The sequence below is a fragment of the Meriones unguiculatus genome, chromosome 2 (genome assembly GCF_030254825.1).
Source record: "Meriones unguiculatus strain TT.TT164.6M chromosome 2, Bangor_MerUng_6.1, whole genome shotgun sequence".
Taxonomy (NCBI): domain Eukaryota; kingdom Metazoa; phylum Chordata; class Mammalia; order Rodentia; family Muridae; genus Meriones; species Meriones unguiculatus.
The window spans coordinates 95,923,755-95,936,304 of NC_083350.1; the positions used below are offsets into that span (position 1 = coordinate 95,923,755).

The 12,550-nt window shown below is 40.0% G+C and overlaps 1 protein-coding gene across 11 annotated transcripts in view; it reads left to right on the forward strand.

Moving 5' to 3' along the window:
* Igf1 (insulin like growth factor 1) overlaps positions 1-12,550 on the forward strand; it is a 75,813-nt gene that overhangs the window by 50,195 nt on the left and 13,068 nt on the right. For 7 of the 11 annotated variants that reach the window (XM_060377863.1, XM_060377861.1, XM_060377862.1 and 4 more), the window contains 2 exons: positions 5,506-5,687; positions 7,005-7,056. In XM_060377863.1, the coding sequence (XP_060233846.1) occupies positions 5,506-5,687; positions 7,005-7,056 (234 nt within the window). The remainder of the gene's footprint in view (positions 1-5,505; positions 5,688-7,004; positions 7,057-12,550) is intronic. The other 4 variants (XM_060377865.1, XM_060377866.1, XM_060377864.1 and 1 more) reach the window with 1 other exon arrangement.

The window sequence follows — 12,550 nt, forward strand, 5'->3', positions numbered from 1 at the left end:
GCAAGATTGCTTCTTATATGGTTTTCAGAATGTTCCTACTCATACCCAATGGAAACTGATATCAGCTGAGTTAATTTTTGTTAGATAATGTTTCTCACAAACCAAGACTGACTTAAAGAAGCCAATCATTCTCAATTATTCTGAATTGTCAGTGAATCTAGAGATTGGAAAAAAAAAAAAAAACTAACGTGCAAATTTCTGGCTCCTCCAGGTCCTAACTGTGCCATTTGGTTGTGTAATCAACCTTCAGATAATACAAGTTAAGGGCATATTGTTTAGTATCTAATAATTCCACTTATATTTTCTATCAGACACATGACTGGGAATTTTCTAACCCCGACTTGAATTTCCTTGCTTCCTCATACTGTTCTCAATTTAAAAATTAAATTTAACTTATAAAAAGAAAGAAAGAATCCACTTTGGTGCCTCCTTCCTCCTATCAGTAACTGTTTTAGAGAATCGGTGTGCTCCTTGTAACCCACAGAGGAATAGTATATGTCTTCAAATCCAGGTATGTTTCTATTTTGAAAATGTTTGCATTTGTCATTATTTAAATATTGATGCATCAAATAAATATTTTCCTCCTTCTAATGATAGTTTAAAAAAGCTTTCTCAGTAAGCAAAAGGGGACATTTCACAGAGAATCAAAGGGGAATACAGTGTTCCAAGTAGGGTCTCAAGTACATTTCCAGAAACTAATGAGAAACACAAATTCATGCAGATTGGTAGAGGTACTTTTTTCGTTGTTTTGTTTTGTTTTTGTTTTTTAACTCATGAGGAATGGCCAGAACTCTTTGCTCTAGAATGATGGCCCCAGTTGAGTCTCAGAAGCGCATACTTCTCATCAGAGATGAACGGAGGGGGGTGCATGCTTGCATCTGTGACAAAATGTGATACTCAGCTAATCGGTGTGGTTTTGATGATACCACAGTTCCGTCCCAAACCCTTGTAACTAGCCAGTTTCTTCCTGAAGATTGTTGAATTACTGCACTGGCCATGCATTATTTAAAGGGAAGTACTGCTATTATAAAAGCCATCTGTTTAACCGTTGGAAGTCTGTCTGTTGGCCCATGTTTAGAACACAGCAGTGTGTTATGACTAAACACTATGTCTACTCACAGCAGATTCAAAGTGTAGGTTAAGTGGTGGCTGGCTTGTCTGGAAAGCCGCCTTTGTTCCACATGCTAGACAACCTCTGAACCAAAACTGCCCACAAAAAAGCATAGGGCTATAAATTTTTAGTGTTAAGACTTTGTCAGCAGAACATCTGTGGAATGTTACACACTCTACCAGTTAAATATATAGACAGTGTAAGAGAGTCCTCACATTGAGTCCCACTGTATAAGGTACTGACTGTCTCAGGTCCCTGGATTTTACTGTTGCATCGGCTGAAGACAATGAGAAGTGTTTTAAGTATTCTGGATAACTCAAATGATAATTAGAAAATAAATGCCCATCTTCTAAGTTTAGAAATAGTTGAAGCTCTTTCTTAAATACCATCTAAGTGTTGTATTCTAAGTTAAGCTAAGCTGAATCTTCAGCCAAGGTTTTCTATAGAATCCTAGAGCAGAAAGCACCACACCGTCATCTTTCCAATGCTGGATTCTGCCCCCAAGGTCAGTGACAGGTATTTGCACAGCTTTTACTTAGCCACTTCCTGCAGTGCAGAGTTTATTACATTTTAAGAAAGTCAGTTTTATTTAACATTTTGTTTAAATTGCTTAAAATCTTTTATGTTAAGAAAATTTTGTTTCCTGATTACCTGATAATCCTGATTCTACCAATCAGAATAAAAATACATAACAACTGTTTTTAATGGCAATGATGTAACAACTAGTTCCATCTCATTGTAAAAATAATCAAATGACTAAAATTTGCCGTAATTTAGATGTGACGAAGATATTCACTTTCTGCAAAAGGTGCTGGAGAGATTTGCTTGACGGCTGATAAACTATTGCAGTACACTTCCTGTTTTAGACAGTAATACTAAATACTTATATTGTGGTTCTAAAAAAGACTTAATAGGATGTATTTGAAGAAAAAATTCTAAGACTTTGAACCACAACTGTGGTCCCCCAGTTGCTGAGAGATGAATGTTGAAACTGAGTGTATAGGACATTCAAAGTAAATTAAGCTTTAAAAAGCAGTAGGTAAACATTTGTTAGATTCATAAATTCTGAATGAAGTACAATGAGTCCATTGTAGTCATTTATGAATTGAAAAACATCCCTCTAGAATTGTGTAGCTGGAGCTAACTGGTAGTTATATTCATGGGAAAATCCGCATATGTATATCACTACTCCAATAGCATTTTTTAAAAAGATACAGATGTAAAATAAGATCAAGCTTCTTAATGGAACAGTATACAAAAAATCCTAAAGCTCTTTGCTTCACAAACCATCAGTCTGTAGACTGGAAAGCACAGCTGCTTTATAGAATGAACTACATCAAACTGACTCTCTGAGAGACACAGCAAACTCGGCCCTAAGCACGTGTGCAATCCTTTGCTGTGGTGGTGATTACTGTCTATGTCATCTTTTGAAACATTCTTATGGCTATTGAGAGTCACAAAGAAGGACCATGTAATGCATGGAACTGCATTTCAGTATCCCTAGATAATGGCTCACCTCTTCCTCTTGGAGTAAGCAAGGATAGAAAGAGTAAAATTAAGTGAGAAATGCTTGGAAAGGAAATCCTAAGTAGGTCTTAGAATCTCTGACCATTTTCAATCCATAAGCCTGAGTTGTGAAAACAGTTGTATCTGAACAGGCCAAGTGTGGAAGTTTCTGGAAAGACTTCTACAACTCTACTCCCAAACACAAATAACTATTTTTTTTCAAATAATTTATTTTATTTCATTTTATGTGCATTAGTGTGAAGGTGTCAGATCCCTTGGAATTGGGGTTAGAGTTATGAGCTGCCATGTAGGTGCTGGGAATTGAACCAGGTCTTTTGGAAGAGCAGACAATAATGCTCTTAACCACTGAGCCATCTCTCCAGCCCATCAAATAACTATTCCATAATCAACAACTGACTGTATACCATTTAAGAAATATGTACCACAAACAAAGGGCAGTCCTTACTTGAAGGTTATTATTGTGATAGGTACAGCAAAAGAGACAGGCTCCTTCTCTCCTTTGCCCATACCTGCAAAAAGAACCCAAATGTATCCCCTAGTCTTAACTGGTTAGCTAGTTAAAAACTATGCAGAGGTCCTTTGTGGATTACAACAGCCATGTGTATCTGTTTGTGTCTTTCCTCTAATTTGTAATCCCAGGAAAAGATTATTTAGAAAAACAAAACAAAACAAGAAAACCAGAACAGCAAAAAACATTGTTTACATTGCCCGTGGGACCAGCTAGTTTCAATTTGCCAAGGCCTGGCTGGCAAGCAAAAGGCCTGAGTCCAATTCTGTTAGTCTTTCTTCCAACGTCAAGTAAAAGCACTGCTGAGGCTCACTGGGGACGGCTGTCTGGTCCCTCCCAAAACTCACACCCATGAGGAATCCTCAGGGTCTGCTCTGACGAGAGAGACAGAGAGACAGAGACAGGCAGAGACAGACGAAGAGAGATCAGCAGCAGATCCTTTCCAGAGAGACTGCAAATGAACCTCAGTAAGTTACTACCTCCAGCTGCCCTAAGAGGAAACATTCCTTATGTGAGGAAGCAGCAACAAGGTTCCTGTGCCAACCATCAGGAAAGCATTTGGGTTCTTAGAAGAGGCCATGAACGGTTGGCCTCTCCAGTACTGAGGCAGCCAAATTAGTGTGATAGTGGGCCATTACCATGCTCCCAATCGCCCCTGTGAGAAAGGTGAAAATATAGACGAAGACTTTGGTTTTCAAAACCCCATTCTTAAGTATTGTGTCATTATGTATGTGATTATAAGTCCTTACTTAATGTCATGCCTTCTTGGACTGGGAATTAAGATTAACCATGTATCAGGTTGTTAACTGAATTCTTGTAGTTTACAGATGTCTTCCATAAGGTCTACATAACAATGGAAGGCTAAACATCCCATCTCCCAAAGGATGTAGAAAAGATGAGAACAGATCAAACTTGTGTGTCCCTGTCTAAGACAAGCTTCACATTTTGTGTGTTTGATGTAGTACTGTACAGACAACATTTTATTTGTGACAAAAAGTGATAATTAAGGTGCATGTTAAGTTCTATGCAAGCTCACTCTACCTTTTCTTTTAATTCTGAAAGCCAGTAAAAGTATCATCAAAACCAATATCAAATCAAACCAAAACCTACTTGCCAAGAGGTCTAATTGACTTGCAAATATCAAAGGAGTTTTATATCAGTATTCCCACCAGCATTTAGTTCTTTCTGTCCCAGTCCAAAACAGAAATGATTGATCCAGGCCTTCTGGAGTGACTGGGCAAGCCCCTTTCCCACTGGTATTGTAATCAGTCCTGAGATTCTGGCCTTCTGAATATGGCCAATAGCAACAATGGGTTTTTATAGATCATTTAAGACTTGGAAAAAAACCCCAAGAGAAGCAAATCTGTAGCTAAGCCCTCTTCTCTATCAGGGGCTGTTTATCACTTTATTTAATAGATGATTTCATCTTATCCTCAACTGTGACAAAAATGTTATTATTTTGTACAATGAACAATTATATGGAGACCTACAGAGCCCAAGTGACATTTTTGAGTTATACACCAATATTTGAGCTCCAGGAGGCCCCGAGGCTTAATGGCAGGTGGATCAGAGTTTTAATCCTGACTCCACCAACCACTTCAAATTCTGAGTCTCACTTTTCCCACCAACATAAGAAGGAAGTATTTTTAGATTTCAAAGTTTGCTTATATGCAATTTGATTTACAATACAAATAGTTAAGTAAAAGGAAGGTTGAGCCGCCCTACGTGTAAAACTGTATTCATTTACTACAATGATTAAGAAGATTCAGTTTCCCAGCACCGTGTCTTAAAGTGTATTCTCAGTGCGTATTGCTCAAATGTTTGACATAGTGAACAACCTATATACCTTCAGCTGATTATTACTCAGTATACATGTGTTTCAAAGTATCACATTGTACCCTCACAAAATATACAATCACCTTCTCAATTTGACAATAAAAACCCCAATAATTTTTACAAAATTTTAAGAAACTTGATCTGTGATTTTCTTTTAAGTAACACTCCTAAAGACCTCTCAGCTAAGACCATAGAAAGGAAAGTGATACAGAAAGTGATAGAAAGGAAGTGGACAGAGTCAAGATCCTTGAATATAGGCTGTTGGGAACATAGGCAGAATTAATACAAATACAGCGTGTGGCAAATGACTTCTTAAGCACAAGTGTGCTCTGATTCCAGGGAAGGTGCTGGAAGCTAGAAGAACCTAGTGGGTTAAGTATTACTGGAGACACTTCAACAAAAGGGTGACATGGTGGACAAGCAAACAGATGGGATGTAGGGAGAAGACAGGCATCTAGGGCTAGGCGGAAGTCTGTGAGCACAGGCAACTCTGTCTAACGCCAGGCCATTCTGATTCGTGCAGACAAGCCCACAGGCTACGGCTCCAGCACTCGGAGGGCACCCCAGACAGGCATTGTAGATGAGTGCTGCTTCCGGAGCTGCGACCTGCGAAGGCTGGAGATGTACTGTGCCCCGCTCAAGCCCACCAAGTCAGCCCGCTCCATCCGTGCCCAGCGCCACACCGACATGCCCAAGACCCAGAAGGTAAGCTCGTGTGGATGGAATTCAGCTGCTCTTGAGCGCTCTGTCATACATGGTGCGGGGTGGGGGTGGCAAGTGGAAATTCCGTGCTTCCTCTCCCAGATGTCAGGTCAAAAAGCTCTATCCCACCGACAGGACAGTTTATGAGTCCATTCGTCCAACCACCCTCTGCTCTAAATTACCTTTTCAACTGCCCTGGACAAATAACACTTGGAAGATGGTGGAAAACAAGGACTAACCCTGTCAAAACTCAAGTTGTCCAGTGAGGCCTTTGGACCCAGTAGCATACCAAGTTTTATTTACCAACAAAATTGTAATAATGATAGTATATACTGCACCAAATGGTCGGAACTCAGTAAGTTGATATACTCTGAGATGTAATCCATGCACAAGCAGAATGCCTTCCCCCAGTAACTGATAGATAAGGATGAACATTTGCCATATTTGTATCTAACAACACAATTTGTAAGTCCTGAAATTCTACAATGGTTCAAAAACAGACTCCCTAATGGAACCTATTTGAAATCCACAGTGGAAATTATAAATTAAAAAAATAGTGAAAATGGACATACTCTGTTTAGCTCTAGGAATGCTTAGGTGTTTTTAATGATCAAAATGCAAGGCATCATTTGTCCAAATATTTATTGTAAAGCAACCTCAGAAAGACCACCTGTCCTGATACATGTGTGAATGAATGAATGAATGAATGAAAAAACAAATATTATAGAGTCTAAGTAGAGTCATAGTCCTTATATAGATACAAGAAGGAAAAAAAGAAGAAAAAAAGAAAGAAAGGAAAATAAAGAGGGAAAAGCTCTCTCTTGGGTGTTTTTGAGGGATTCTTTTGGGGGAAAAATGGGAACATACAGATTCTATCATTGAAACAGAGCCAACACTGCAGAAAGCACAAGAGTCTCAAAAGTTCACAATGATACTTCTGTTGTTTCCGGTCCTAAACCACAGCCCAGGCTGAAGGGGGCTATGGTGGAGACATCACCCCTGTGAGTTCCCTCAAAGGATGTGAGGGGCTGTTCAGGACTTGGTATATGCAGAATGCAGGAGGCGCAAAGGTCAGAGAGAAGGCCAGTGTGTGAGTGAAGGGCGAGGGAGTGCTCACTCCTTCTGATTGAGGAGTAAGTGGGTGGGGGAGACAAGGCCCAAAGCTCGGGAATGTCAGCGCCGGTGCGGGTTGGAGACCTCCTCCAGCACCAAGGCTGGTTCCTGTTTCCTATGGAGCCCAGACATTCTGGGCAGGTTCAAAGACTGTCTTCATCGCAGAAACCATCTATTCTCAATGCCATTGTTCTGTGATGTTTGCAGTCCCAGGCCCTACCTGCAACCAAGAAAATGAAGCCTCAAAGGAGAAGGAAAGGTGAGCCAAAGACACACCCAGGAGGGGAACAGAGGCAACTCAGCCAGTCAGAGGAGATAAGGAAGAGCAGAGAAAGGAGAGTGGAGTAAGGAACTGGGAACAAAGAGGCCAAAAAGGGAAGTGGCAGAGGCAAGGCTGAGAGAGGAGCCGACAGCAACTCAGAAAGGCTGTAGAGCAAACGAAGAAAAGTAGTCCCGGCTGAAGTAGATAATGTCTGTGACGGAAGTCAAAATAACCTGCTATGAATGTGGTGATTGCACACAGAAAGAGTGGAACACCACCAACAACAAATTTAAGAAAACATGCCAACAAGACACACCCTTCCCCTTCTTCAGAAAAGAAACCAGAGTAACAAGTGTCCAAACAGCGAGCACATCTTCTCCATGCATTCTAAATTTTGCACAGATCTGTTGTAGAAGAATTGCCCATGTCAATATATGTTCAGAGTTAAATATTAACCCTAAATTCGAAGCAACACTGAATTGTGTCATAGAAGTTCCCAGATTTCTTCCCTGAATTTCACTGGTGGCTCTGCTTCTTAGTCAAGTCCAGGGTTTAGGCCAAAGAGCATCGACTATTTACAGAAAGTCCTGTGAGGTAACCTTTAACAGATCACTGAACTTTTACTTTGTGCTGTGGTCTCAGACATGGAAAGATGTATTAGTTTGTTATGGCTGCCGTAACAAAGCAGCACAGACTCGACACTCAGCAGCTTAACCCACAGACAATTTTTTTCCCCCTCATCCTTCTGGAGAATGGAAGTCCTCATTCAAACCATCAGTCACTTGGAGGCCTCCTTCCTGAGCTCACACAATCTTCTCACTGTACATACCTCAGTGTCTAAATACTGGGTTTTCATTAGGATATCAGTGAGAGTGGATTGGGGTTCATCATAATGACCTCACTTTAATTTGATGACCCCAATACTCTGTATCAAGTGTACTCTATTGTTGAGGTACTAAAAATTGGAACCTTATACATGAATTTGGGGCTAGAGGATGGCAGTTAGCCCAAAATGAACACATCTGATACCAAACTATATCATTTAGTTATATCTCCTAGGAAAAACCTCTTTTTATTTTCAACTATCCATCTCTTTGTTCTCTCTGTCACTGCCCCTCTCTTCAAACACACACCCACACACTCTCACAAACACATTCTTTCACATATACTCACACACCCATATAAACTCACATGAGCTTACACACACTTGTACATACAGTCACACACATATACACACACAAAAATCACACACACTCTCATACATATACACACATTCATGCATAGAACTCACACACACATATTTATACAAAAACTCACATACACTCACACACATGCTTATACACCCATTCATACACATATGCATACACACAAACTCTCTCTCTCTCTCTCTCTCTCTCTCACACACACACACACACACACACACACACACACAAACACACTTAGACACACATGCATACACTTAGAGCTAGATATTGAAATCTCAAATCCTATGACGTTCTTCACTAGAAAGCCCTTATGACCATGCTATGTTGGTGCTGGTAAAGGGCTTGGAAGCCGTTTGATTTTGTCTCTTTGTTTTAAAGACCAGAATACTGAGATCTGGATATAGGTGGTCATGTGTTTGGTTTCTAAGCTCCTTCTAAGCAGCAGACAACAACAATTAATCAAAGTGAGTCAAGTACAAAAAAAAGGGGGGGGAGTGCAGAATTGGACATGGGAAGTCTCCCCTCGGTTTAACACTTTTCTGCCAGGAGAAAGGTTACCAATGCTCTTAGGAGAGCTGAATTTTCCAGAGGTGAAGAAAGTGACAATCAACTCACAGAGAGTCGGTCTTGGTGACCTTTGTCCTTACTTCCCCTGATTTAATCAGTACAAGCAAGACCTTCCTGGAGCAGGAAGCAAAGATGTCAAGAGAATCCAAACTGTGAATTACCACACTAAGAGAGTAGAAGGCAGAAGCACTGCACCATGACCCTTTGGTAAAATGATTGAAAGTCACAAGTGAAGCATTTCATCTGTGTAACCTGCTTCGAAGAAGTCCTGCTATAAAGAAGTCTTCTTTCTGCCTAGTCTTTCCTGTTCCTGAGACATTTTTTTTCTATTTCCGAATCACTTTTTCTCCACAGCTCCCTGAAAAGCTAGGATGTCTTCAATATTACAAAGGTGTCCAGAGCTCGAAATAGGACGAAAGGTTCAGTTCCAAGTCTGTGTCAAAACCCCCAGTGAAAACCAGCCCCATTCCAGCATCACTGCAAAAGAGATGCCAGGTTGTCAGGCAAAGCTGCACTCTGTCAAGACAGCACACATTGGGGCCAGCCCCAGGCAAAAGCTGACTAACACCACCTTGGCAGAGACTCCAGACACAGATGGCTCTTCAAGAGACCACAGTTCAGCAATTTATGTCCTATGGAAAGGGTTGGGTCGTTGTATCTAATTACAAATTTCATTCAAGGAAAACTTAAAGCAGCAAGACTTTCTAGTTAAAATAAGTTCTCATAGCCCTAGACTGTGTTGAAATTTATTTCTTTTTGAAATAGGTGTTAACCATTTTAAAGCAATCTTTAACATGCCTACATGTTATTGCCATGTAATAGGAATCATGAAAACATAATAAAGCATTGTTCTTTCATTGAGCACTGCTCTTTACCTAGGATAGTGAGGCAAACAGAATAAATCAGAAAAGGCAAATCAGCTTTGCTGACATCTCACATACTTGAATATTCTTCTTTGGTGCAAACTGAAATTGCTCAAAGACTTAATGCTAAATATTTCACAGTAAATGTGATCTATTTGGTCAGTATTTTCTTTAATTAAGCAGAAAACCCTTTCTTTAAAATTCCCACATTTCCAGTTTCAAGTGTTTCTGTTGAGGCAAATTGAAAATTTAGTTTAAAGTTGATTAAAATATGTAAGGAATCATCATTCTGAGACAAAACTCAATAAGGGTCTATGACTATAAATGTCTAAGTGAGGCATAAAGCTTATAAGTTGGAAAAGCAAAATAGCAGCATCATGAACATAGAACTCTGTCAGACCTTCTCAGTGCAAGCCAAAGCTCTTAACTATCTAGCTCAACTGTGCCTCAGTTTCCTCATCTCTCAAACATGGTAACAACTGCATCTATCGCATGTTGTGAGGACTTATTGAAAGTATATATAGGCCATCTGTATCTGTGCATATATATATATGTATGTATGTATACACACACACACACACACACACACACACACATATATATATACACACACATATATTCTCAAAATGATGCTTACAAATAAGAAGCACTATTGAAATACTAGTGGGTATTGCTGTCCTTCTGGAAACTAGAGCAATAGAACAGCTCTCTGAAGCAGCAGTGTCTTGTGTCGCCCGTCTTGCCAAGCCACCCTTTGACGGCAGTTCCAGTGATGGACATATTCGCCAACATATGATAGAAGAGAGTTCCGTAGACTAAGATTCCTCCCAACCTAAAGAATGCCTGATTCTGTGAATAATTCCAATTTATATGGTTAGTCTAGCTCTTCCACATAGGGAACTGCTAATATTTATTTTAGGGTCATAGAGTGAACTTTTCAGAAACCCACTGTTTTTTCTCAACCAGTTAAAATGTAATATGTGTTTTCATTTCATGGTGCCTGGGGAAAATTTAATTGTAGCATGAATTCTAGATCTTGCTAGTTTTAAGTAAAACTGCCAAAATAAATAGAACTGTGGGATGTTTCCGGGCTTGCATAGCTTCTGGGACACTATGGTTCCTAGGGCTGCCGATGCCTTTCATTGGCACCTGATCTTTCAAACATTTCTTAAAAACAAGCCGACCTCATACGGCTTTGAATATATACTGTTATGATATAAGGGTTTGCAAATGAGACAAAGAAATGTCTCCTGAAGAATGCCTTGTCTTCTCATAGCGTCTCCTGACTGCTCCCCTCCAAGCGACAGTAAGCAGGAAACAAGGCTTTCTGAGGCAACACAGTCTACAAGTGCTCGGGTCCATTAGAGTCTGTCTATAAGGGAAGAAAAAACTTAGTCTTTATTTGCCTGTTAGAATGGAATGGGCAAATGGAATATTTTTTGAAATATGTACTAGAGAACACAAAGTTCACTTTTCAGCCAGAATGAGTTGATAGCCTAAAATTAAAGTGAAGGCTTTTGAAAGCAATGGAAAGATTGAGAGTCTTCGATGAAGTGCAATCCCGTCTCATGAGTTAAAACTCCTATCTCTACATGAGAATATCCACTATAGAATTTTCCTTAAATGTTACCTCAAGGCTGAAGGGCCAGTTATAAGTTCCCTTGACCTAAGCGAGAAAGGACACCTGACGCTAGTTAGAGAAGATTCTTCAGGAGCCACCAAACACACAAGAATGAAGTCAGCTTCTCTCCCAAGGGCCTGATTGAAATCAGAATTCTTCCCTGCGGCCCACATGTTTGGGAACCCGTCTTTAATGAGATTTCTCAATGCCATTGGGCCTCATCCAGCAACCAAGATATATAATTTAGAAATGTCAACTTGAGTTTACACTCCAGAAGACAGAATTTGGATGCCGCAAATACCTGGGAACTGAGGAAGGACATGGCATAACAGATCTGTGAATCCATGCCTGTCACACCTCTAAGAAAGTTCTCACCACACCAGGCACTCAGAAACAACTCTGTAGCCTGCTGGATGAGTCATAAAAACTAGGAACTGTTTTTGGAAAAACTTCCCATCTGTACTAAATATTACTGTTATAGTTTTTAGAAAGCATTGGTCAGGAGATTTTTTTTTTAATAGAGGGTTACTAGTTAAAATGGGAATACTATATATACTTGCAAGCTGACTTTAATTCTAAATGTCTTTGGTAGGAATTTGGAATCTATAACTCACTACAGTAACCAATCTTTCAAGAAGAGAAGGAGGCATGTGTATGTTCAAATGAGCACAAGTGAACACATGTCTATGATGCATGTGTTTGTATAGCTTTTCTAACCCAGCAGGGTTTGTACGTAAATGACTTTCCACAATCATGGGTAAACACTGGGGTGGGTTGCTTTCTTTCAATGGATGTAAATTCCTTTGTAAACATCACTTACCATCCACAAAATCTCAAGATTCCTTTGTCTTCTGAAAAACTGTGGGGTATAGTCCTGAAGTAAGTGTTATTCAGGACATAGGGGAACATTTTTGGAAGGGCAGGGGAAGTAGTTTTTGTTTTCATAGTGTCTTTTAGGGGAACCGGAGCCTTCAACCCATCTCATCTAATGTACAGAAAAATTCTATAGTTCTCTCTTACCTGTGGATCTCAATAGTTTCCCATTGAATGGAGTTGCAACTTGAGGAACTTGGTCCGGGTCTAAGTCTTGACTCCACACACGGGTCTATTCCTAACAGCACCCTGCTGCTGTCACAGATGATTGGCAGCATCTGCCCCAGGCTTCTGCGACCTCTTTATCCTTTCCTTTAAAATGTTTAAAATTATGTCTATTCTGGGGGAGTAATAATACGCCA